We start from the raw sequence: 27,324 nt of genomic DNA, 5'->3' as shown, positions 1-27,324 counted from the left end.
CATGGTTTAATACTACAGCCAGGTAGTGCCTTTAACCAGCCCCATGGTAATAATAAAGTACTAAGTTAGTAATGTCAACTAAGGGAGTAGCTGGGAGAACTATAATTAATCACAATTCACTTGGGCTAGGAAGCAGGCAGAGGAATTAAAAATCTAATAGATTTATATTTCAATTTTGTCGATGTGCACCTCCATAAATAAATGGAAGACATTACTTATCTCTATAAGGGGAGAAAATTAGGGGGTAGTGGGAGAGGTGGGGTTTCCCTTGATTTCAATTTTCTTGTTGGCTTCAGAGAATAAGGTGGGTTAAGTGTTCAAGTGTCATGGAACCTTTAGGTTACAGTGATTATGGTATGATACAGTATAGGTAAAAGTTACCATAGTCCTATAAGACCTTAGGGCTACTGTCTCATTAGAGAGACACGACGTATGGTGGTTTAATCAAAGGGTCACCACCCCTCAAGCAAGGAGTGAGATTGAGAAGGAGCATCCCTCATAGTAAACTTAGCTGGTGCAGGATTTAGAACCCACGGTTGGCATCACTCTGCACAAACCAGCTGCCCAGCCAACTGACATAACTAACTCCTATACAGCATAGGTACTCTACAGCAAAAGACAAGGGGTATACTTGCATTCTAGGCAGCTCAGAGAAGGGTCACTAGGTTAATTCCAAGATTAGGGTATTAGTTTGAGGAAAATTTGTCGGGTTAGGCCTGAACACAATGGAGCATACAAGATAAGAGGAGATCTTTCTAAAATGTAAAAGATTCCAAGGGAGTTTGGCAAGATAGATGTTAAGAAACTGCTTTGCCTCAGACAGTGTTAAAGAACCACGAGGCAAAGCTCCAAAATAACAGATAATATCCCATAGAAGACTTCAAATGAGAAATTCCTTCCCTCAAAGGGAATTTAATCTTTGGTATTCATTGCTCTGGAAAGCATTGAAAGTCATGATAAAATAGATTTTTGATCTGCTAGGGAGTCAATGATTATGGGGAGATGGGGCAGCTAGAAAGTGATGTCAAGGTCACAATCTATTCAGCGATGATTTTATTTAATGCAGGAGTATGCTCAAGCAGTGTCTCCCTTCCATATTTATGTTCTTACAAAAGATTGACAAGTAAAACAGTAATTGAACAGATGGGCATTTTAAAGAGGAGAATAAAAGTGAAATTGAAGTATAATCCTCAACTGGAGAAATGAAAGTGATAGCTCTCTAAATAAATGAAAAAGATACAAAAGTGCAGACAAAGTATGAGAAAATCAGGTCTGTAATACAAACTGAGAACCAGGTTGAGTTTTAAAAACATTTCAGAAGAAAAATACAAAGAAAAAAAGTTTTCTATAGACTCAGTTAGTGAAAAGCTGTACAAGATAGGTTACGGCAACTGAATAGGGATCAATGCAGAGAGCATCGTTGAGGAATTTAATACTTTGCACTTCACCAAGAAAGTTGCTGCCAATGTCAAAAATAATTAAAATATTGGATGAGCTTAAAAATTCATCAAGAGGAGGCATTAGAAAAGCTAGATCATTAGAAGCCAAGAGGAATGCTATTGATACAGTACATGTAAATTTCCAAAAGGTAGTTGGCAAATTGCCACAGAGAACTGTCGACAAAGTTGAAGTCCATAGAATAAGAGGGAAGGAAGTCATAGGATGAATTTCAGAATGGGGGAACGGTTGCTTTTTTGGCATCTTATGATATACATGCGATTTCCCATTGTCAACACTAATTTCACTGATTTTCTTAATCTATAGTAATGGTCTCGACCTTGGTGACCAGAGCATAATTTTAAATTTTGTAGAAGATACAAAACTTTAGTATTGTAAACTGACAGGAGAATAGTGACACATTTCAATAGCACTTAGACTGGTAAATAGGTGCACACTGGACAGATCAAACAGAATTGACAGAAGTGATACATTTCATAGCAAGAATGAGAAGAGGCAATATAAATGCTGTCAACATCAGCGACATAAAACCTACGCAGCCATGATCCAAAAATTGCAGTAACCCATTACTTTCAACCTGCCAACCTGAAAATTTATTCTTACCCTACTTCCTGCCATGAAACAATTCAAACCCATTTATCTTACCCAATCCCATAAACCTTAATGTCATGCAACTTTACTGAACATTTTCCTTCTCATGGCCTTCCTGCCACAAGGAAATTATTTCTTGCATTTTAACTCTACCAAATTCTAAATCTGTATATTTCCAAGTTTTCACAACATTTCAATTTTCAGCTCCTCGTTTACTTGCACCAATATTTTTAAGATAAACTGAATGAAAGCTTGATAAAGACAATTTAAATCAACGTTCTACTGTGCAGGCAACTGATAAGAAATGTATGGAAAGCAGAGTAAAGATTATTTCAGGAGTTGCAATACAATATTTTAAAACTCAACTGGATTAGAATAATCTGATAATAGATCTGTAACATTATCTGTCTCTCTAAGATTTATCCAGCCTACTGAGTTTTGTAGCATTTTGCTTTCACAGTATCCTCTTGTGCTTATTCTTTAAAAAGTTTTCTTACTACTTTGTTTTCAACCGGTTTTTAAAATCACAATATCACTTTTCTTTTTAACTCTATTTTGTATATGTTTCAGAGGTGGAAACGCAAATCTCTTGAAAGCTCAAAAAGAAGGTATTTGCTAATAAACTTGCTCAGAGACATCATTACACATCTTTGGAGCAGGTGGGACTTTAACCCAAACTCGATAGCTCAGAGGTAGGAATACTACCAATGTGCCACAAGAGCAGTCAATAGAGAGCAGATGATGTTCATTGGACTTTCTTTACCTACATGTGACTATAAGAATCAACCACATTGTGGGTCTAAAGTGTCCTCAGAAACGACCTAGCTACTCATTTCAAGGACAATCAGGAACTGGCAACAAATGCTGTCCTTACTAGTGGTGTCCACACACCATAAAGAATACAAAATAAAGTGGAGTTCTTGGGCATCCTGGGGCTGAGAGGATGTGTTCCTAGCAGGATCAAGTCCTTCCTGCTGTAGGGGTGCATAATAAAATGCCTGAACAGGCTGAAATAAAAACACTAACAGCGAGTTCTTAAATGGGCACTTCGGTGCATATTTCTCTCATCAGTACTATTTTGATTCAACTTAGCTGCTCTCTCTTTCCTTACTATTCCTTCATTTTCCGTTGCCTAGATAGACAGCGCTTGTAATTTGTTGTCTGCTTTTAAAATTAGCTAATTGGGTGATTTAGTGGTGAATTTATGAAAGGTTTTGGGGGAACTCTGGTGGCACAGCACCTGCTCCAGTTGGAAGGCATAGCACGTCTGAACAGATGGACTCAAAAAGTGCTTTTAAAAAAGTTAAGTACTTCTCCAGTGGGGCGTTTGCTTCTGGGCAGGCAGAAGATCTGAAGGGAAAAGGTGAAAACTGATGTTTGTGTTAAACTATAAATGTCTTATAAAACCCTCAAAGTCTTTGGCTGCCTCAACATACGATATCAATACATGATAGAGGATTAAACTCGATTTCTTCATGAGGGAAGATAAAGAAATTTTTAAAAAAATCTTGTTTCTGGCAGAAGCAAAGCTCCCAGTAGCTTTTAAAGTAAGATGGTTGAGTCATGCTGTAAGATCACCAATTATAATTATCAAAGGCGAGCTCAGCATTTGATCAATTTAATAAGATAGACAAATCAGTCCTTGGAAGGATATATCATAGGTGTTTAAGAGATCATTTAAAAGGTTAATAAATTCAATCTAGAAATGTTACATTCTGTGCATTTGAGCTATTAAATTGTGTACAAATCTCACACAGACTTTTGGTTTTGAGGAGAGCCAAATTCTGTGGGCATGATTCTCCTTTAAGATGAATGGCTGCTGCCTTAAAAAAGTTTTTATGGTGACAACCAGTTGTAGCTACCTTCACTGATGTGCTGGAGTTCTACTGTGATACAGAGAGTGGAAGATTGTGATTAACAACTCAGAGTCGAAGGGGCCTACTTGTAAAAAGAAGGGACTGCTTTGAGTTGTATCTTTAAATATTTTTACTAAACAAAGGAAAATGTAGATTGAGGTGAAGGTTGACAAAGTAATCCCAGAATTCCACAGGGAATAAGTAATATGTGATTTCAGTATGACTCTAAATATCAGAGTCAGGTACTGTCCAAGGATATGGAGTTAAGTTTTTGATGCAGTTTGTGAAACAGAAGGTTGAGGGTAAATATATTGAGGATTAACAATGAGAAAATAGTGTTATATCTTAATTGCTGACTCATTCATTCAATTGTGCGAGATGGTAGCTGTACGTCAACAGTGTGTAGTGTTGATTAATTAGTCCATCAGTTAAAAAGCTTGGACAAAGCAGACAAAAATTGGGTCAACTATACAAAAGAGCTACCTATTTTCAATTTGGAGATGCTAAATTGTTACTGTCATTAACAAAAGTAGTTATATCCTGTGAAATGGCAGGGCATAAGCACTGATGCCATCCAATGTGACATAATATCATCACTGAGTAAGTCTTCAATGAAAGAAAAGCAAAAATGCATTTGGAGACAGAATGATAAAGCATTTGCATTCTGTGAAAAAGTAAACTTAAAATTCATAGGATACAGACATTATTGCATTCTTCTGAGCAAACTAAAGTTTCACATTTAAGTAGCCCTGGAACTGTTACTGACCTCTGAAGTTAGTAGTCTCAGTGACAACAGAATTATATGGAAATTGTTTATATAAATCTGTTGACTCCCACTTTGATTCCAAAGTTGTGGTTAAAGAATAAGATCATATCACTACGTGGCATTCAATACATTAAATACTGTCAGACATCATTTCTCTAAGATTTTAATGAAATAGTAGATGTAGATCTAAAAGTACGAGGCTAAAACTGGAACGCCTATCTACTCCACTCTGCAGATATGGCAAACAGATTTAGCATATACATGGGTGATAAACAATTAGGACTGAAGGGCCAAAGTGAACGAAGTCAAGAAAAAATGGGTTAGCACAGGGCTTGGGTGACCAACAAAACTCATGATGGATAACTGAGGTGAATTTGCAAATGAAGAATGTCAGGACAGGTGACAGAATTTAAAATATTATACTCGGCAATGACTTGTGAGAAAGGAAACATACAATAATTGATAGGATGTTGGACAAAATACTGGCCGATCAGCCAAACCGTCAAGTTACACAGAACGCTGGGATGGGTATTACATGCAAAAAATTCCTTGCAGATGGTTGCAGAGATATCGTCAGATGAACTACTTATATTTATTCTAATCTCACTTACTTTACTTTTGGGTTTTGGGTTAGTGAGTCAGGTTTTCCTTGTTTCTTAAGTTAATAACCAACTTTAAGTATTTCTATAGCATGGTGATTTATTTGAAAAATATTTGCAGAAGTTTTCAAGAGCTGCCAAGGCAACACTAATGGGTTTTACTTAACAACTAATGGATGTTTACAGTTTAGCAAAATAGACCATTGTGTTTCAGAAGTCCATCAGAATTTCTAGACCTTTTGTAGCTCAGGTTGAGGTTCTGGATGTGAGATTGCTCGCTGAGCTGGAAGGTTAGTTTACAGACATTGCGTCACCATTCTAGGTAACATCAGTGAGCCTCCGACGAAGTGCTGGTATTATGTCCCGCTTTCTATTTATCTGGTTCGGTTTCCTTGGGTTGATGATGTCATTTCCTGCATTGGTGATGTTATTTCCTGTTCTGTTTCTCAGAGGATGGTAGATTGGCTCCAAATCAATGTGTTTGTTGATGGAGTTCCAGATAAATAGAATAACCAGACAAATAGAAAGCGGGACATAACACCAGCGCTTCGGAGGCTCACTGATGTTACCTAGAATGGTGACGAAACATCTGAAAACTAACCTTCCAGCTCAGCGAGCAATCTCACATCCAGAATTTCTAGACCTTTTGTTCTGAAGAATACTTGGGGGAAACACCCATAGCTTAGGAGATGGACATTTCTTCATTTTTACAGCAATCATAGCTTTAACTAACACTCTGAATAAACTGACAGAAGTTATATACCTGAAATACCAAACGTTTACTGTGATATCGCAATCTCTGCGATGCCCAAAGAATCAGTATTTAGGGGTGAAGGAAGTGTGAAAGAGAGGGGGGCGGGGCGCAAGGGCACGAAAAAGAGAGAGAGAGAGAGAGTGTGTGTGTGCACTCTGTCAGTAAGTTTTATTTAAGGCAAAGTTGCATTACTATTTAAGTGATTTATGCTGTAAATAAAGTATAAGAGAGTGTATTACTTCGTTGCGTTCTTACGTTGAGTACTTGGGCCCAGCACACTCCTTGTCCCGTAGGTGCTTATTAACAAAAAAAGTTAGCTGTATTTTGTTTTGGGCAGTTCTGTGAAGTCTTCAGATGAAGATGGTTTTACAAAGTGTGCCCGAGATGGGGAGAAAATAGCAAAAATAATTTAGCTCAGAATTAAGAGCTAGTGATAATCCCAAACCAGAAATATTGGGATAAAATCACAAAACATTACCTGAAGCTGAATGCGTTTATGTTCCAGGAGGAAGTTATGTTTCTCCAGTCTAGCTGTTAATGTCATCTTATGCCATTCAAGATGTTGAGAAATAAATTCTCTAGTGTAGTATGTACTGTGCGAGGGATGATGTTGTGTGTTAGAATTTATAAAGGAGCATTTTGCAATTAATGGGTTTATACTTTTGCTGTTTGTTTATAAATCTTTAACTTTGTTTAAAAGTGAGTAGCATGATTTTATTTTTGTTAATTAGCTTTTGATTTGTTTTTGCAAAAACAAAACCAATAGTGCTTGTGCATATTTCAGTGGATTGCTGAAACAAAGCTGGTTTCAGTCAGGGATCTACTTTTAAGCAATAACACCACCTGAGATCATAACTGGTGGTTCTTGGTAGGATATTTGAATCTACTGGATTCATGACAGATCTGTCTGCCTCTTATTGGAAGTACTAGCTGAGGAGTGGTTCTGAAATAAAGCAGCAGTACTGTGAGAAATTAGGCCACAAATCAACCTTGATCTTACTGAATAGCAAAGCAGCTTCAAGGGGTTGAATGGCCTACTCCTGTTCTTATACTTCCAAAGTTTGTTGCATGGAATTTGAAGAGGCCTTTGTATGTTTCTAAGAGCTTTTTGAAAGTGGAAGATATAACAGTAGATTATTTAAAATATTTGACTAAAACTAAACTGAAAGAGTTATCAGTTAAATTGAAGGTAGATGCAAAGCAGAAACTTAAGAAGCAGCGCTTCATGGGATTATATAAAATTTAGAAGTGGAAAAAAGGAAACCTGAAACTGGAAAGTCACTAGAATCAGTTTTGATACAGTTGGAAATAAAAAAGAATGCTGGACTTAGAGAAGACGTGAAGGCAGAGTAGAAAAAGAAAAAGGTGACAGAAATACAGCCGGAAATGGAATTAAGAAAATTTGAACTCTAAAAGATGGAAAATTACAGAAAATGAGTTAGCAAAAGTTTAGACTAAACAGAGGGAAGAAAAAGGTAGTAGCTCAAATGAATCTGATTTCAACAGGGAATTTGCTTTAATGAAGAATTTACAATTAATGCCAATTAAGTATGGGCATGAAAGGTATTTTCCCCTCACACAAGGTAGATGGGCAGGTGAAGTGGCCGAGAGAGGTTTGAACCTTCCAAAACTAGTGTTTTGACAGGTACAGCTATGACTGTATATGCTAGTTAGTCAGGAGAACAATCTGCAGTGTAGGAAACTGTCAGAGGCAATACCCTATGTTTGTGAGCTTGTACCTGAAGCTTATCAATTAAAATTTAGGACAAGAAAAACCCAAATCAGATGTTTATGGAATTTGTACGGGAGAAAGAAATGCAGTGGGATCAGTGATTCAGATCACTGAAGTTATAGAAAATTAAGAAAGTAAGGGAAATGATGATCATGGACAAATTCAGAAATAGAATCCTGTTAATTTAAAACCTTAAATGATGAGTACTTAAACATTAGTTGGAAGCATACATAGAGGTTACAAACCATGCCTGATTTAACAGTGATGTGGCAAATGAAGCAGTGAAACAATTTCCTGTACAGGATTGATTTTAGAGTGGGAAATAATATGACAGGTTTAAGAACATGACTTCACCAAGAGTGGTAGAACAACCAGTGGTAGTTAAATGTTACAAGAATGCCCAGGCCTGTTTCCTGACTCTGCTGTAACTAGACATCAAGCCCACAGAGTTAGGTAGAAAGAGGAGTTGTGAAAAAGGAGATGATTAGGAAATTCAGTTATTGGATACAATTTTTAGAAGTTTTAACTAAAAAAAAGGTTAAAAAAAAGAAGCAAAATGTGTTTATCCCATCTTTAACAGATCTAATGATTTATGTTAAGAGAGAATGACATATGGAATGGAAATGGCTGGAAAACTTTCATTATACAACAGCCTATAAAAGGTGCATTCCTCATAAGTAGTAGGAATGACATATGAATATTCAAACTCTGAGAACATGGGAGATGATCTTGATGATGAATGACCATATAATTCACATACCCATGAAGGCTACAATTTGGATCCACAAGGGTAGGACTCAGGAGCACAGGAAAAATGTACCTTCACATACTGACTGTGAAGAACATGAAAACATAATCAAATGTGCTCACTAATATCTGTCTGAAGTAATCTCACATGCAGTTTACCTGTCAGCTGAGTCAGATGGTTGGAGGGTGAGACATGCAGGCAAGTCATGTGAAAATATGAAAATGGGCTAAACACCCAAAATGAGGGTCAAAAGGTGACAGAAATACAAGGGTTACATAAATAGAGAACTAGACATTGTCGTTCCACTCCTGGTTCAAAGATAAAGGTCATATATAGTGCATAGGATTTCTAGCAGACATCCTGAAAGTAGTCCAGAGAAATCACAACGAGAAGGCGGCACAGCTTTACAAGGCAACCAAATAACATGTGTAATAGATAGCCTACTTGGACAATGCGTGAACATACTGCGTCCCATCATCAGGAGGCACTGGTGGCTGTTAGTAGAATGGAAGTTTTAGCTTAATTTACTCCATCTAAAGCGTTACAAGAAAGAATTCAAAATATATTCACAACGTGAAGATTGAGGTCAACCAGCTTTGTCTCACTGGTGAACCTGTACCAACAAAATGGTCGCAACGGACCCACCAGTCTAAAGCTAGATTTGCAGCTACAGGCTTTGAGAAATGTTTGTCACTTAAAAAACAAAGAGGGTAGGATAGATTCTCCTTTGTCTGAGAAAGTAATTTTGAAAGCCCTAATAGCCATTTTAACAACTTTTTATTGCAGTTGTACTCTATTGATATCAAAGCTGGATTCCTTCAGAGTTGCCTGCTTGAGCAAGGTATTTTTATAGTGCCCAAAAGAAAGCACCAGCAATAAAGAGAAAGCTCTAGAAATTGCATGAACTCTTATGGATTAATAACACTTCACGGCACAGTATTTTTTTCAGCAAGGGCATTTCTGTTAATGTTAGGGTATTCAAACTAAACAAAGACCTGGCAATGTTCTAGTAGCATTGTAAGAGAAAACTTTCAAGCATCTTCACAATTTTATTTTGTGGGGGGTGGGACACCAATGACTGAGGAGAAAAATCATAAAATTGAATTAGGAAGGAATTAAAAATTGACAGCCAAGCTTTTAAATATTTGGGTTTGGGAATTAAGCAGGGCAAGTCAACTGTAACTCTACACATCATATTTGGAAAATGTCAAACCTATCGCAATTAGTCATACCAGACCTACGTTAAAAAAAGGAAACGGAATAGCTGTGGAGTCTCAGACAACAACTGGCTAGCTACGTGATCACACCTAATGCAAGACTGATGCATTGAACATAGTGTGGCTATGAAAATCCAAAGATGGAGGACATACAGGCAACAAGTAAAACAGAAAAACGTATGTTGAAGTTCTCAGCTCTGGGGGACACCAAAACTGATTAAAATTTTTGGAGATGCTGTGTAATCCTAGCAGTGGATTTTCCAGTGCAGGACAATTTGCATTACTACTTTTGGGAGAAAATAGGAAAAGTAATTCCTTGGCATGGAACGCAAAGAAAACAGTGAATAAGAAAACACATTAGGCATTGAGATTCTGGCTCTCAACATTGTTGAAATAGTGTTTTGTATGCCTAAAATCCTGAGAAGAAATGTTACTATAAAATGCTATATGTAAAAATGGACTGAAAGAGCAATATCAAAAGAATGATAAATGGATAATCAGCCTGTGTGGAAGAAGGTGCACTCTCCAAAAAGTGCTAGCGAGAAAAGTCTTAGGATAAAGACAGCCAGTTTGAAGCAAGCACCAGAGAAGGAGGAAACATTTAAGCTTGGATAGGCAGATTGTAGTAAAACCGACCGTTGGGCAATGACTAAGAGGAAAGCCTCTAAAGAAAAATTGTTGCTAGATCTAGAAAAAAGGAATGTCTCATTATATAACAGTGGGCATCCGAAATCGCATATTTTCCTATATACCTTGTGTGAACACAGGATTCCCTTAAAAGTTTGTTGGGGCATGTCCTTTGAAAGGCTCAAATGGAACAGCTCATCATTAACTGACAAGAACTCAGCTTTTCCGTATAATGGAGAGTCCAGCAGGAAAAAAAAAGGTGGGAATAGAAGCTTTGTGCTAAACCAGTGACCTACAATAAAATCCTTATAAATTTCTCAACTCCTCTTTCTGCCAATTTAACATATGACTATCAATATATGAAATATGTCAGACTTGAATTCACCTTATTTCCTGCAAGGGTTTATGCAACAGAACACAACATTCATGAGATCCCAGATGTTCTAGTAAATGGTGGTACAAATATAAGGTGATGTTAACAGCAAGCAAAGAAATCTAATTAATGCCATTTGCCACCAAAACTGCAAACGCTGCTATTTCCAATGCATCAGAGCAGAATAAATAAGGCCTCATGAAGATACTCACTCATCTTCCTCCTGCTCCCGCTTGTGCTTTCTCCTGAAAAAAAACTCATTCCTCCTGTTTAAAACAGAAACAGGTGTTCAGATGAAGAAGAATCATGCAGAAAGAAAGAATTCTCTACGATACCAGCTTATTCTGAACATGGTTTACGTAAATAATTATATTGAAGGGCTACTACCTGCTTAAAAAGAAGATTTTCCTATAAAATTCTAACGTGATGTTGTAGAACTCTTTTAGACTCCAAAATGCCATTGGTAGCTCAAGTCCTGAAGATCTTCAAAAAAAGAGTTTAGTTTTGGAATTCTGACATGACGCCTTCCGCTGAATGCATAAACACGCTGGTGTAGATTTCAAGGACTGGTCAGACACATACCATTTTTAATTAGTCGGCAATGGTTATGGCACAGAATATCATATCTGCAGTTGTGCACTTTTATAACCCAAGAAGCACACTGTAAATAAAAATGGCATCTCCAAGTGCAGCAGACTGGGGCAAACCCAGTCACATAATGCCATCCTACTGACATCATAAACAGTGTCATGCACAGTCACTGATCCCAGTGACACAGCAAGGTTCAGTGACTACAGGTCGTAATGTATGTTATATTGGCTTCTGATACCATAATAAGAAATACGCTCACTTGTACAAAATCATACACTTGAAATTGAGTCTTCCATTTCAACAAAACCTCATAAATGGCCTACCCCAACACAAGTCAAAGCAGTGTTTAAATCTGAAAGCCACAAGTGATCAAAGATCTGCCTAGAGGTTATTCAACAAATATATATGAAAAAAAAGAAGATTGCCTAAATATCTTTGTCCAAAAGCAACCAATTTCCATCACGAACTTCAGGTATACAGTCAATTTTAACCATGGGAGACAGTGGTGGTAAAATGATCAGGATCTCACTAGGAATCTGATTGTTAAGACAGCAAGCCTTGCTTTTGTATCTTTCCCAGTTGTATAAAATCTGCGAAGAGAATTCTTTTTGGCAGTGATGTCTTGCAATCTACATCTAGCTTACTATTAGCAGAGCCAAGCCTCTTCAATTGTTCTCTGAAACTCTTCCATAAATGCTTTTGCCCTTGCCTCCACATCTGACATTTTTTAAAAATTCCAATACTCCCTTGCAACAGTACTTTCTAGCTTGGTTCCTTACAGAAATAGCTTAACATCAAGTTTCTTTACAATCAAACCAATTCTGGAAATGCAAGTAATTAGGCAGTTACAAGACTGGAGTTTGGTTCCTGCAGCTAAACAGACTGTAAAAACTCAGTGATAGTAGGAACTACAGATGCTGAAGAATCTGAGATAACAAGGTGTAGAACTGGATGAACAATGGAGGCCAAGCAGCATCAGAGGAGCAGGAAGGCTGACGTTTCAGGCTTGAAGTGTCTAGGCCCTAAACGTCAGCCTTCCTGCTCGACCTGCTGTACTCATCCAGCTGTACACCTTGTTATCTCTATATTAAAAAAAATCAGTGTCTGGATTAACAGGTGGGACAGTACCATTAAGTGCTTAAGTGCTTGTACTGGAGAATGTCTAGACATATGAAACTTGTCCTCCGCTAATCACTGAAAAGCAGGGTGCACCCAGAGTAAAACTAGTTCCTGGGCAATGAAACAAGAGCAACAGCTCTTGTTTCACCACAATCAAGACACTGGATCAGCAACCCAAAATCCAGGAAAAGTTGTAACACTGAATTCAATACAGCTAGTTACTTTGGGGTTCACACAGGCTTCTGTGTGAAATCTGAGACTAATTCAGAAACCAATAGCTCATGAACATTCTCCAGTAAAGGGAATTTTGCTTATCCATGTTCATTCAGGCCTAGTTTTGACTCTAGCCAGATTCTGGATGGTTGACTTTTAATGCTTTCTGAACTAAAAAGGATTGGCAATAAACACTGTCTTGCCAGTGTTGCCCAAATGACAACAACAAAAACCCAGCTGTTTTAGAAACTCCTCTGAAATGGTGTATGATCAGGGAAGAATATATTAGCAAAATGATAAATATGCAACACAAGTCACAGCCATACAGCACGGAAACAGATCCTTCAGTCAAAACAACCCATGCTGAACATAATCCCAAACTAAACCAGTCCCACCTGCCTGCTTCTGGCCCACACCCCTTCAAACCCTTCCTACTCATGTACTTATCCAAATGTCTTCTAATAAGTTGCAATTGGGCCCATATCCACCACATCCTTAGTAAATGCTATTTGAGAAAAAAATGTACGTTAACAGTCCTTGGTGAAAAGACACTATCTCATTGGTAGCCAGCCAAACATCGGCGATCTAGGCAGAAGAGAACTGGCAAGATTTTCAAATATCATCTTTTCTTCCCCCCCACCCCTCAAATCAGGAATAGTGTCGGTGGTGATGTGATAGAGTGGGTTGCATTCCTGCTGGAGCCTGAAGTTCCAGGTTAAAGTCACACTCCAGGACTTGTTTCTGGAACATGAACAAACAGGTCACGAATCAACTTATGAATTCAAAATGCACCAATGCAGGTAGTTAGTCCCGGAAAAATACCTGACCCGCCATGTGATGAAAAGAAATTGGAGCCTCTTTAAATAGCTTGAGACTATGGCATACATATACAAATTTATATTCCACAAAAACTCATACCCTAGGGCAGTAAGGTCTGAAGTGGCCATAGTGGCGTTTGTGGGACTCAGTTGGACAGAGTCAAGCAGGGAACAAGAAGAGGTGAAACCCAACTATGTTCCCTTCTAATGGCGAAAACAAGATACAAATCATTACTATTAAGAACTTTACATATGAAATTCCAATCACTTGCAATGCAAAGTAAACCAAACTGAACAGTAGCAATACATTATTAAACATCCGGCTAGATAAAGGTCTTCCAATCACTTGCAATGCAAAGTAAACCAAACTGAACAGTAGCAATACATTATTAAACATCCGGCTAGATAAAGGTCTTGCAGCTATCAAGTCTCAGGTAGCGAGAAAATGTACATCACACAGCAGCCACACAATTCCAAGGGATATCTGCTAGAACTATGTAAAATGATGTCAGAGATAATATTTTATGCTAATTATTCTATAATTAGCAGGGTAGTTATCTCTGGATTACTACCAGTGCCAAGTGATAACGAGGTAAGAAACAGGAAGAGAGTGTGCAGCTAAACATGTGGCTGCAGGGCAGGGAGCTTGCGTTATTATGGATAATTGGAGCACATTCTGCAGGGAAGGTGGGACCTGTACAGTAAGGATAGACTGCACCTGAACCGGAAGGGCACAAATATCCTGGGATGGTGGTTTGCTTGAGCTACATGGGATGGTTTAAACTAGATTGGCAGGGGGTGGGGAAACGAAATTGTAATTTAGAGGATGAGTTATTCAGCCTTCCAACAGATATAACAGGGAGTGAGGTTATTAATAAAGAAATGCAGTCGATGGAGCATAATTGTGGACTCAGGGACGGTTTGAAGCATGTATACTTCAATGCAAGAAATAATAGAAATAAGGTGGATAAACTTAGAGCATGGGTCAGTACTTAGAACTACAACGTTGTGGCCATTACAGAAGCCTGGGTAACTCAGGGACAGGAATGGTTGTTGGAAGTTCTGGGATTTAGATGTTTTATAAGAAATAGGGGTGGTGGTAAGAGAGGCAGGGGAGTGGCATTGCTAGTCAGGGCTAGCATAGCAGCTACTGAAAGGCAGTTCGAGAATGATATGTCTACAGAGTCAGTTTGGGTTAAGGTCTGGAACAGGAAAGAAGCAGTCACTTCGTTAGGAGTTTTGTACAGACCCCTTAATGATTGCAGAGACGTTGAGGAGTGGGTTGGGAAACAGATACTGGAAAGGTGCAGAAGTCACAGGGTTGTAGTCATGGGTGACTTCATCTTTCCGTATATTGATTAGAAACTTTTTAGTTGTAATAGTTTACAATGGAGCAGATTTTTTTTTCAGTGCATTCAGGAAGGATTCCTGACACAGTATGTAGATAGACCAACACGAGGAGAAGCCACTTTCAATTTCGTGCTTGGCAATGAACTGCGCCAAGTGTTATGGGCCAAATATTAGACATGTTGGTAGGAGAGCATTTTGACAGTAGCGATCATAACTCTGTTACTTTTACAACAGTCATGGAAAAGGACAGGTACATACAGCAGGGTAACGTTTATAATTGGGGGAAGGGTAATTATAATTCTGTTAAGCAAGAACTGGGTAATATCAAATGGGAACAGATGCAGTCAGGGAGGAGCACTATTGATATGGGGAGATTGTTTAAGGAATGCATACTGTGCGCGCTCGGTGTGTCAGCAAGCAAGGAAGATGCGGTTGAGTGAGGGAGCCTTGGTTCTCAAGAGATGTCGAATGACTGGTTAAGAGGAAGAAGGATGCTTATATAATGTTCAGGAAACAAGGATCGAAAAAGGCTCCAGAGGAATACAAGTTAGCCAGGAAGAAGCTGAAGAAAGGACTTAGTACAGCTATAAGAAGGCATGAAAAAACCTTAGCAGATAGGACCAAGGAAAATGTCAAGGCTTTTTGAGCGCGAGGCATAAGAGAATGACCACAGCCAATCAAGGATTGTACAATGAATTTGTGCACGGAGCCTAAAGAGATAGCAAGGTCCTTAATGAATACTTATCTTTGGTATTCACAACTGAAAGGGACCTAGGTGTAGCGGAGGACGGTGTGAAAAAGGCTGGTAGGCTGGAGGTGGTGGATGTTAGGAAGGAAGGTGTACTAGGAATTTTGAGGAACTTGAAGATAGATAAGTCCCCCAGGCCTGAAGGGATTTATCCAAGGACTCTATGTGAAGCAAGGGAAGAGATCGTAGGACCTTTGGCAATTATCTTTTTGTCTCACTGTCCACGCGTATAGCTTTGGAAAATTGGAGAGGGGCAAGCGTCATTCACTTGTTCAAAAGAGGAAATAGGGTTAACACCAGAAATTACAAACCAGTTAGTCTTACTTCAGTGGTGGGCAAATTATTGGAAAGGGCTCAGAGATAGGATTTATGATCACTTGGATATGCACAGTTTGATTCATGACAGTCAGCACGGATTTGAGAGGGGTAGGTCATGCCTCACAAACCTTATTAAATTCTTTGAAGAGGTGACCAAACAAGCACGTAGATGAAGGTACAGCAGTGAATGTGGTATACATGGATTTAAGTAAGGTGTTTGATAAGGTTTCCCGTGGTAGGCTCATGCAGAAAGTATGGAGGCATGGAATTGGAGGGGGGGGGGGGGGGGGGGGAGTGTGACAGATTGGATTCAGAATTGGCTGACCCTTAGAAGACAAAAGGGTGGTAGTAGACAGAAAATATGGTCCTCAGTTACAAGTGTACCACAAGGATCAGTTCTGGGTCCTTTGTGATTTTTGTAAATGATTTGGATGAAGGAGTGGAAGGGTGGATTAGTAAGTTTGCGGACAATACGAAGGTGGGTTGAGTTGTGGATAGTGCAGAGGGCTGTTCCAGGTTACAAAGGGACATTGAAGGGATGCAGAGCTGGGCTGAGAAGTGGCAGATGGCGTTTAACCCTGAGAAGTGTGAGGTGATTCATTCTGGAAGGACAAACTTGGAAGCAGAATACAGAGTTAACAGAAGGATTCTTGGCAGTGTGAAGGAGCAGAGGGATCTTTGGGTTCATGTCCACAGTTCCCTGAAAGGTGCCACCCAGATGGGCAGTGGTTAAGAAGGCGTATGGTGTGTCAGCTTTCATTAAAAGATGGATTGAGTTCAAGAGTCGTGAAGTTTTGCTCCAGCTATCAAAAGCCTGGTTCAGCCAAATCTGGAGTATTGTGTCCCGTTCTGGTCGCCTCATTACAGGAAAGATGTGGAAGCATTGGAAAAAGGTGCAGAGGAGATTTACCCAGGATGTTGCCTGGAATAGAGGGAAGGTCTTACAAGGATAGGGTGACAAAGCGATGAAGGATGAGAAGTGACTTGATAGAGGTGTACAAAATGATCAGAGGTCAGTCAGAGACATTTCCTGAGGGTGGAAGTAGCTATTACGAGGGGACATAGTTTTAAAGTAAGTGGAGGGAGCTATAGGGAAGATGTCAGAGGTAGGTTCTTTACTCAGTGTGTAGGGGCATGGAAACGCATTGCCGGAGGAGGGTAGCGGAGTCAGCCTCATTAAGGGCATTTTAAGCAACTATTAGATAGGCATATTGATGAAAGTATAAAGGTAGGGGTGGAGGTGAGATAGACCTTAGGTTTAGGGTAAAAGTTCAGCACAACATCTTGGGCCGACGGGACTGTTGCACTGTTCTAGTGTTCTATATTCTAATTTCAGTTTATATACGACTCAGGTTATACAACGCCAGAACTCTGCATTTCAGAAAACAAATACAACTATCGGTATTAAGCTGGATGAAGACAGCAGGCCAAGCAGCAGAGGAGCAGGAAAGTTTGACGATTCGGGTCGAGACCCTTCTGCAGAAAAAGATGCTGCTTGGCCTCCTGTGTTTATCCAGCTTCACAGCGTGTTATCTCAGATTCTTCAGCATTGGCAGTTCCTACTATCTCAGTACTATAGGTATGCCCTGGTAGAGAGACATAATAACAGCAAAGATACAGGTCATTGAGTCCGACAAATCTGTTCGTGTGATTATGCTCTACTTCCATTCTTCAGTACCTCATCAATATATCTTTCTACTCCTCAACCTCCCTGCACATTTTTGTTTTGCTTTCCCTTAAAACGCATCTGTGTTAATAGGCCTCAAGTACACTCTACAATACTGACTTCAGGCTCAGTACTGTCTGATAAAGATGTTGCGCCTGAGATCACTATTGAATCTACCACTGAAACCTTGCATTTATGGCTCATCCAGGAGTGGAAACAATTTCCTCACACTTATAACCACTTCGTTAACTTCAGAACCTCCAGCAGGTAACTCTCCAGCCAATTAAAAGCAAAGTGCTGCAGATCTTGAAACTATCAAATAAAATCAAAGTGCTGGCAAAGCTTAACAGGTCTGGTAACATATGTGGACAGAACAAAATTGAGCTAACATTTTGACTCCAATGATATCACCCTGGAAATATTAAGTCTGTTTTTCTATACACAGATGCTGTCAGGTCTGCTTAGTTTCTCCAGTACACTTTTTTTTTAAAAAAAAAATCTCTTTCAACCTCTCAGGTATTCCTTTTCTAGATAAAAAAAATTAGCCTGTTCCATCTTTCTTGGGTAACTTTTCATTCCAGTCACATGTTAATAAAGTCTTTTTCCCTCCTTCCCAGTGGCTGTATGAAAGCTGCTCTTTGTTGTTAATAAAATCTTAATTTTACCCAATTTGCTTTTGGGTGTACTTTTTTTTTCAATAATAAAGTGACATAGGACAATTGTCATTAATGAACCACAAGGGAAGTGCATAACTTACATGACAGAAAAAATTAAATCAGCACATTTAATGCAATTACAAAATTTCAAGGAGTCTGAGTATTATAACACATGACAGTGTGCTACACAACAAAATGTTAGGTCAGATAATAAAGAAGGGTGATAAAAGGTTTTAAAAGAAGAGAAGGGAGGGAGTAAAGTTTAGGGGCAGAATGCCATGGCTTAGAGCCAAGGCAACTGAAGGTGCCTCTAGTGGTGCAGCAATTCAAACTGGGTACAGAAAAACTGAATTAGTTGAACGTTAAGAGCTTTGAGCTTGGAGGATCTTAGAGACATGACCTTTGGAGATTTAAAACACAACAATAAGAATTCTAAAATCAAAATGCTGCTTGACTAAAGCACAGACGTTATCTTTGCAGACAAGATCACAACAGGAGGGTCAAAGATTGAAGACCTTTCCATTTCAAAATACTTTTGCTCTGATGTCCAAGTACAGGAAGTTCTTCAACAAACATGGCTAGTCAAGTCTAAAAAAGGCAATAAAATTCTACACCCATTCCATATCGCACCACCACCACCACCCCCCCTTACATTGAGCTAACATTGGGTACCAGCTTCAACAGCAATTTGGAAAGAGACATCAAAACTCATCGAACTTCCTTAGTCATGCAAAATAACTGTCCTTCCTCAGGAACTAGCTATGGCACAGAGGACACGCAAATCTTGCCCTACAACTTCAACAATAGGTAGAATCGGATTCATCTTGCTAATGATAGTAATAGAGATTTTTAATACTCACAAAGGAGGATTCTTCAATTCAGCGTTTGCTGTAGTTGTTCTCACTGCATTTAACACTGGATTGTTTTCTGGAGATTCCACAGTGGTGTCCATACTTTCATTTATTCCATCTCCTTGCTTACACCCTTTTCCTTCCAGATGTGTAGTGGAAGTGTGTGCCGGTACAAAACAGTCTGTTTGCCAGCATAATGGATTCTGGATATGTGCTGCAGCACATGGTGCATTCCTCCCATATACTTCCAGTGCGGGGGACTGAAACAGCTGCCTGCCAGAAGGTGTCAATGAGCTGTAACAGAGGCTGTGTGCCATCACCATAGCAGACAATGCAACGGAGCTCAGTTCTTTAAAAAGTCAGTCCCTGTGAGAGGAGAACCAAACATTAGCAAATCAGAAGAATAACTGCAATAAGGGAATTTTTTTATTGATTAGTCTCAGACAAAGCAAATTAAAACATTAACAAGATGGTAATGATGGTGAAGAACATCTTGCTGATTTAATGAATCAAGAGCCACATAGTGTAACTAATAAATCAGGGCTTTTCATTACATTTTCCTCATGTCTTCAAAAAAATCATTTTGCTACATTAAGAGGCTCACTGATCTAGACTTTTGGCTTACAACTTGAACACATTTCTGCTACAAACATGGGGTATTTACATTACCAATTCATCTTATGAAATTATTAGCTTACTGTTATGTATATTAGACTTTACATTCTATCACCAGCCTTGTAAACAAGCAACTTCTGCTGTATTATTTAATAAAGAATGCCTACATGTTTGGCAGCCTGGTTTCCTAAATACATCCCACCATAACAGAATTGAACCCAGATTCAAATCCCACCATGGCAGATAGTGGAATGAGAATTCAAAAAAAATCTGGAATTAAGATTCTGATATAACCATGAAACCACAGTTGATTGACATCTGGTTCAAAACAACCTCTTTTTAGGGAAGGGAACTGCACCCATACCTGGTCTGTAACTTTAAATCCACAGCAATATGGCTGACTCTCATCTGCCTTCTAAGCAATTAGGGATAACCAATAAATGCTAGTCTAGCCAGCAACACTCTTAACCCATCAGTGAATTAAAAAAAAGGCTTGTCAGAATTGAAATTAGGAGAAGATATCACATGTGGCAATGTCATTGGACTGGTAATCCAGAACTCCAGGCTAATGTTCTACAGACATGGGTTCAAATCCCAAAACAGGTGACAACCAAATTTCAGTTTAATGGAAGTAAGAGTAAAACCTAAACTAATGGCAACCACCATCAATAGCTGAAAAATCTCCCATTCTTACCTGGTCTGGCCAGACATGGTTGATTCTTAATGGACACTCTGGGCAATAAATTCTGGTCTAGCCAGCAACCAATAATAAAAACACAAATTTGCTCCTCCACTAATGACAACTGATACTAGATCAATGCATTTTAACAAGACTGATTGTTATCTAAAAGCAGTAAGGATTGTGGAAAATCAGATTTGTAAAACTGCTACAATTTGGTCAAGTGGCAGAACATGGTAGCCTCCTGTTCCCAATCAGAGGTAAATCAATGAGTCGAAGTACTTTTGGAATTCAAAAGACTTTCACAAAAACAAAAAGCATTCAGAACAAGCTGCGAAGTCTTGATATCCAGCATGCAGGTTACAACTGGCTGGTCAATCAGAATCTCTAACAAATATCTCACCACCTGTCTGCATCTTTCTAAGTACTTATTGATCATCGTATATCTTGCTGCATGACTTCGGCTCCTAAAAGCCAAGCAGCTACAGAAAGGTACTGGCTTTGCCAGCTTATTGCATTACGTTCTGGTTTTGCAAGGTTAAGTAAGTTTGTGGTGGGATGCAAAACAAAAAAATAAGAAATATACTAGGAACTGATGTGTGATATTGCAGTAACAGAAATATTGGGCTAAAAAGAGGCTCCATCATGTCCATGCACACACACTGCTACTCACTACGCCCATTCCTCTGCCCAATCTCTATAGACCTACTGTCTTTTTCCTTTAAATGCTTGTTTAATGGGTCCATGCAGGAAAAAGAAAAAGTTGAAGAATGCAGCTACACTTCACATTCAATGTCCAAGCAACACAAGCTGATCAGGGTCCCCAAAAACAAAATGCGACTAGAGAAGAGAGTATAGACTCGAAAGCAGCAGTAACATTCCAAATGTTCCAAAGGGGTGGATCCAGAAGTCTACCTGCAGCACGGCCAGCAGAGTGCCATCAAGGATAGAAAGAACCTTGGGGAAGTTAGGAAATATATTTAAGACACAGTTGGAATAAAGGAAATTAAAAGCTCAGGCTTACAAAGTCACCAATAGTGGGAAACAGAAAGATTGGGAAAATGTGAAAAAGCAAAAAAAACCATGAGGCAAGCAATAAAGAAAGCTAGATTATGAAGGCTGACTAGCAAGGAATATAAAAACAGGAAGATTTTTTATAAATACATAAAATGGAAAAGGGTTGCTAAAGTGGACATTAGTCCCTTGGACGATGAGAAGGGGGAATTAATATTGGGTAATGCTGAAATGGCCAAGGCCTTGAATGACTATTTTGTGTCAGTCTTCACAATGGAAGATGTGTCTAACATGCCAAAGAATGATGTTAAGGATACAATGGGAAGTGAGGACCGCAATTCAATTGTTATCACTAAAAGGATAGTGCTGTGCAAACTACAGGGTCTAAAGGTAGAGAAGTCTCTCGGTCCTGATGGAATGCATCCCAGGGTGCCGAAAGTAATGGCAGAAGTTACAACAGATGTGTTAGTGTTAATTTACCAAAATTCAACAGACTCATGGTGGGTCCCAGCTGACTGGAAGACAGCAAACATCACGCCGCTGTTTAAAAAAGGGTGTAGGCAAAAGACAGGTCACTACAGGCCAGTTAGCTAAAGTCCGTAGTCGGCAAAATGCTTGAAGCTATCATTAAGGAAGAAATAGCCAGACACCCGGATGGAAAGATTCCCGTCAGGCAGATGCAGCACAGTTTCAGGAAGGGAAGGTCTTCTTTGACAAACTTACTGGAGATCTTTAAGGGCATAACAATCATGGTCGATAGAGAACAGGTGCATGTTGTGTACTTGGTTTCCAGAAGACGTTCAATAGGGTGCCGCATAAAAAACTCATCCAAAATATAAGAACGCATTGAGTTGTGGGGAATGTATTAGCATAGGTAGAAGGCTGGTTAACCAATAGAAGGCAGAGAGGTGGAATAAATGGGTGTTTCTCCATGTGGAGATCAGTGGTGAGTGAAGTGCCGCAGGGGTTGGCGTTGGGCCCACAACTGTTCATGAATATTTTGGAAGAGGAGACCGAGTGTAATGTATCTATGTTTGCTGATGGCACTAAAGTGAGTGGAAAGGCACACAATGCAGAGGACGTGGGGAGTCTGCAGAGAGATTTTGACAGGTTAAGTAATTGGGCAAGGGTCTGGCAGAAGGAATACTGTTGGTAAATAAAAGGTCATCCATGTTGGAAGTAAATATAGAAGATCAGATTATTATTTAAATGGTGAAAGACTACTGCATGATGTTGCGCAAAGACACTTACGAGCGCTTGTGCATGAATCGCCAGAAGTCGGTTTACAGGTCTAACAGGTAATCAGGAAGGCAAACAGAATGCTGGCTTTCCATCACTAGAGGGATTGAATTTAGGTGAAGGGAGGTTCTGCTGCAACTGTACAAGGTGCTGGTGAGGCAGCACTTGGATTATAGTGCACAGTTCTGGTCTCTGTACTCGAGGAAAGATATACTAGTTTTTGTAAATGGTGCAGAGGAGGTTCACCAGTCCGATTCCAGAGATAAGGCGGTTATCCTATAAGGGCAGGTTCAGCCGCCTGGCACTGTACTCGCCAGAATTTAGAAGAATGAGAGGGGAACTAATAGAAACATATAAAATTATGAAAGGAATAACTAAGGTAGAGGCAGGCAAGTAGTTTCCACTGGTGGCAGTGACCAGAACTAGGGAACAAAGCCTCAAGGTTTAGGACAGAAATGAGGAGGAACTGCTTTTCCCAGTCAGTGGTGAATCTATAGAATTCTCTGCCCAAGAAAGCAGTAGCGGCAGCTTCATTAAAGATATTTAAGGCACAGATGGATGGAATTTTGCATGGTAGGGGAATTAAGGATTATGGGGATAATGTAGGTGGGAGGAGCCCAGACCATGGATAAATCAACCATGATTTTAATGAACGGCGAAGCAGCCTCAACAGGGCGAATGACCTACTCCTGCTTCTATTTCTTATGAATTACAAGGGGAAGTAACATTGAGTGACAAACCTGGACCATCTAAAAAAAACCAAAAATGAACAATTTCCACGCAGAATGGGAAAAGAATTTCTGTTCACAAGTGTAAAAGATAAGAAAGTGTTTGCATTATATGTCAGCAAAGTATATTGATAAGTAGAAGGGTGAATTTGGAATGACACCACAACAATGCAAGTTAGTATACTGTTCGAGGGAAATCTTCGGACAAAGGAAGTTGACGGGCTGAGCAGAGTTTTGGAAGCTCAAGTCTTTTTATTTCAAAACCAGCATAAGAAGGTAAAACCTGCAGTGAAGCATCACTTTACGCTTGCCACCTGTGCAAAAACAAGAAACCACTCACTCAGAAGTGGTCATCAAAGCAGTATGGCCATGGCTGCTGACTCTTTATACAATGCTTTTTTAAAAAAAGCATAGAAGAAATAATTGCAATGCAAAACATGTCACTAGGTGCTCCCGCACTAGCAAGGAGAGTAGAATATTTGTCTGAAGAAATCTTACAGCATCTACAGCAGGATCAGGAGTACTGCGAATGCTTCTTGCAGCCTTTTGATGAATCCAATTACATGACCAACCCAGCACAGGTTTTAAAAGGAGATTACAACTAAAGACATCATCTTATCCTTTTTCCCCTCAGAGAAACAGCACAAGGTGTTAGGATATCTACGGAAAATTTAAAATATACATGCTTCAGAAAATCAAAATCAAAATCAAGAAACTGGTTTCCATCACTCATGATGTGCACCAGCCTTGCAGGCCTTTGTTAATTAAAGCAAAATCATCCCAATTTCCCCTCTTTTGTCAATTACCATTGTGTAATCCACCAGCAAGCAACTGTGAACAAAACTGTGGACTTTTCTCATATTAAGAAGTTAACATCGTAAACACGAAGAGCCATTCATAACCTCATTTAAATCCTAACTTAACTAACTTAATTCTGCCAACAGCGAACTAAACCAACTCATTTTAGTGTGACAGATAAATGGAAGGAGGGTCCTGAAAAGACTTTTCTTTTTTGTCTTTCTCCCACCAGACTTCCACTTCCTGTGGGGCATGACCAACTTCCTCACAACAATTCCTCGCTCAGTCTAGGGGCTAAGATCTGAAGTCTGAAACTGAAACTTATTAAATCAAAGAAGAGTGCAAAAAGTTTTCAAACAATAGGTGCTTGCGCAACTTCAAATTATTTTACAAACAACTGTGCACGAGCAGAACTGCGAACTGCATTGAAAGAGTAGAGACTTAGCACATATGGTCAGTGCCGCAAGTGCTTTCAAATTAAAACTGGGTCTGTGGTTTTCCCAATTTAAAAATAAAATGACAACACTTCCTACGTCCGGAGAAAATACTGGAAATAAAATCCAGGCAAGGAAAAATGGCTTCACCCAGAAATAATCTATGCACACCTGAGGAAATTAGCAGAGAAGCCCAAAGCAGGCAATTTCTGGATTTAAATGTAATAGAACTTATCATCATGTAGTCTCAGGTCCATATTTCTAGCAGTCAGTGATGGTTTGGCTGCAAAATTCCTTAACGTGTTTGATTTACAAAGCAGTGGAGTTACATGGAGTTAATTATAACACAAAATGATAATGAATCAAGAGTCAGATCAAGGGCTGAGATTTATGGAGGTTCAAAAATATCTATTTCCATCCCTTGCTTTTAAAAAACTGACTTTGTTGTTTCACAGAAGTCTGTGTAGGTATTCCCCGAAATGAAGATAATCAAGTACAAGTGTCACACCTACATTGCAGATATACTATATAACTAGCATACTTAAACTATAATCCAGACTTCAAAGCACTGGTAGATAACGTATAGTCACAAGTGCCATACCAAGACATGGTGAGATGACAACAAATTGAACAATTATTATACTTAGTTTTAGATTTAGGGAGCACTAAACATTCTTTATAAAAAAAGCGGTAGATCCTGCGTTATACTTAAATTCAAAAGGTGTGCTCAAAAAGGTTGGGGACCACTGCTTAGAATGAGACTAAAAGTTATTAAGGAATGTGGACAAAGAGATCAGCCATGATTGTATTATATGAGTATGTCTGATGGACTGAATGGCCTTCCCCAGCTCTTAATTTGCTTAAGGTCATAGAGATCTGTGGCACCAAAAAGACCCTTCAGTCCAACCAATCCATGCTGACTATAACTCCAAAACTAAACTAGCCCCATATTCCTCCAAACATTTCTTATTCATGAGCTTATCCAAATGTCTTTCAAATGTTGTAACTGTATCTGCATCCACCACTTTCCCTGGAAGTCTATTCCACACACAAACCATTATGTCCTTACTCCTCTCACTTTAAAAATATGCCCACTAGTCTTGAAATTCCTCACCCTACAGAAAAGACACCATATCTATACCCCTCATGATTTTATAAAACCTCTGCAAGGCCACCTCTCAACCTACTACATTTCAGTGAAAACAATCCTAGCCAATCCTTAAAACTGAAACCTGACGTTTGCAAATGACTGCACTAGTTGGCACAGAAAAACATAGAAGTGTACTCAATAGGTTAATTAATCTGGCTTAAGTCCTGTAACATGGAACTTCCATTCGGTCTGGAGCGAAGGTCTTGTGAAGAAAGGCTGAGGATCTTGGGTCTGTTCTCATTGGAGAGAAGGAGGCTAAGAGGGAATTTAATAGAGATAATACAAGATGATCAGTGGTTTAGATAGGGTGGACAGTGAGAGTCTTCTTCCGAGGATGATGACTTCAGCTTGTACAAGGGGGTGCAGCTACACATTGAGGGGTGATGGTTTTAAGACAGATGTCAGAGGCAGGTTCTTTACTAAGAGAGTGTTAAGGGCGTGGAATGCTCTGCCTGCCAATGTTGTTAACTCAGCCACATGAGGGGCATTTAAACAGCCCTTGGATAAGCATATGGTTGACGATGGGGTAGTGTAGGGGAATGGGTTTAGATTAGTTCACAGCTCGGCGCAACATGGAGGGCCGAAGGGCCTGTTCTGCGCTGTGTTGTTATATGTTCTATCTGTTCTTCATAGCAAAACATTAAAAATGTTAGCATTAAACATTTAAAACATTAAAAGTATCTGCGGAACACATGGGTTCCTACCCTTGGTCCAAAAGGCTGGTGCTCAGGTTCCAACTGCTCCAGGAGTGTAATAACATTTTTTAAAAAAACAGGTTGATTAGATGTTTTTAAAGTTTCTGATGTTCCGCATTTTTATGTTCTGAAAGACGAGGCTACATTAAGCGCATTAATTCCAACACAATTTATCCTACATAAGCACGACTAATCTAGAAGATGGTCCTCCCTGGCTCCAAGCGTCAAGAAAATGGTTTAGAGATCGTCAGACGGGATTTAATTTTTAAAAATTGCTGTACCTACGGGATCAGACAAACTTTTGAACTATTATTAAAAATGGGCGCATTCGCACTGCGGACGCCACCTGGCGTTTGAACTTCATCCTGTTCCGGAAACTTCTCGACGTTTCTCGCCTTTTCAACCTTTACGATGTCACAGCAGATGCAACAGCATCTAATTCTGCTAGACACTATACACACAAAAACAAAACACTGCAGCTGCTGAAATCCAAAGCGATCAAACAGGAGGCTGGTAGAACACAGCAGGCCAAGGCAGCATCTGGAGCAAAGGAGCAGTCAACGTTTCGGCTATTAGCCTTCTGGCGTTGCGACGGGAGGTCACTGCAGCAAACCATCCCGGTTTGCATAAACAGAAAATTACAGCCTCAGCTGCTGTACCAAGTGGCAGTGTGCCAACATACTTTTGGCACAAAGTCCCGGCCTCTCGTATCGCTGGCAGTAAATTAGGCTTTGCACAGGTGCGCCAGAAAATGACCCGAGGGCAGATTTCCCAGAAACGCACCGATAACGGATGAAAATTCGCAGCGGTCGACGTGTGATGCGCATAAAACAAAATGCTGCAGATCGTCGTTAGTCCACGTTAATTATGCGCGTTTGCTGCATTGCTGAGAATGCACCGACTGCTCGCGCACAAATAACG

The 27,324-nt window shown here is 39.5% G+C and overlaps 1 protein-coding gene across 7 annotated transcripts in view; it reads right to left on the bottom strand.

The window, feature by feature from the left end:
- The window catches only part of ccdc117 (coiled-coil domain containing 117), a 57,303-nt gene that overhangs the window by 11,962 nt on the left and 18,017 nt on the right, over positions 1–27,324 (bottom strand). For 5 of the 7 annotated variants that reach the window (XM_048556371.2, XM_048556373.2, XM_048556370.2 and 2 more), the window contains 2 exons: positions 19,061–19,417; positions 10,934–10,987 (listed from right to left, as the gene is read on the bottom strand). In XM_048556371.2, the coding sequence (XP_048412328.1) occupies positions 10,934–10,987; positions 19,061–19,374 (368 nt within the window). In that variant the 5' untranslated portion in view covers positions 19,375–19,417. Of the gene's footprint in view, positions 1–10,933; positions 10,988–19,060; positions 19,418–26,684; positions 27,320–27,324 lie in introns of those variants that run through there. The other 2 variants (XM_048556376.2, XM_048556375.2) reach the window with 2 other exon arrangements.

This window comes from Stegostoma tigrinum, chromosome 26 (assembly GCF_030684315.1).
Source record: "Stegostoma tigrinum isolate sSteTig4 chromosome 26, sSteTig4.hap1, whole genome shotgun sequence".
In the NCBI taxonomy this organism is placed as follows: domain Eukaryota; kingdom Metazoa; phylum Chordata; class Chondrichthyes; order Orectolobiformes; family Stegostomatidae; genus Stegostoma; species Stegostoma tigrinum.
The sequence above is the reverse complement of the archived record's forward strand: the minus strand, read 5'-3'. Positions and strand labels throughout refer to the sequence as shown.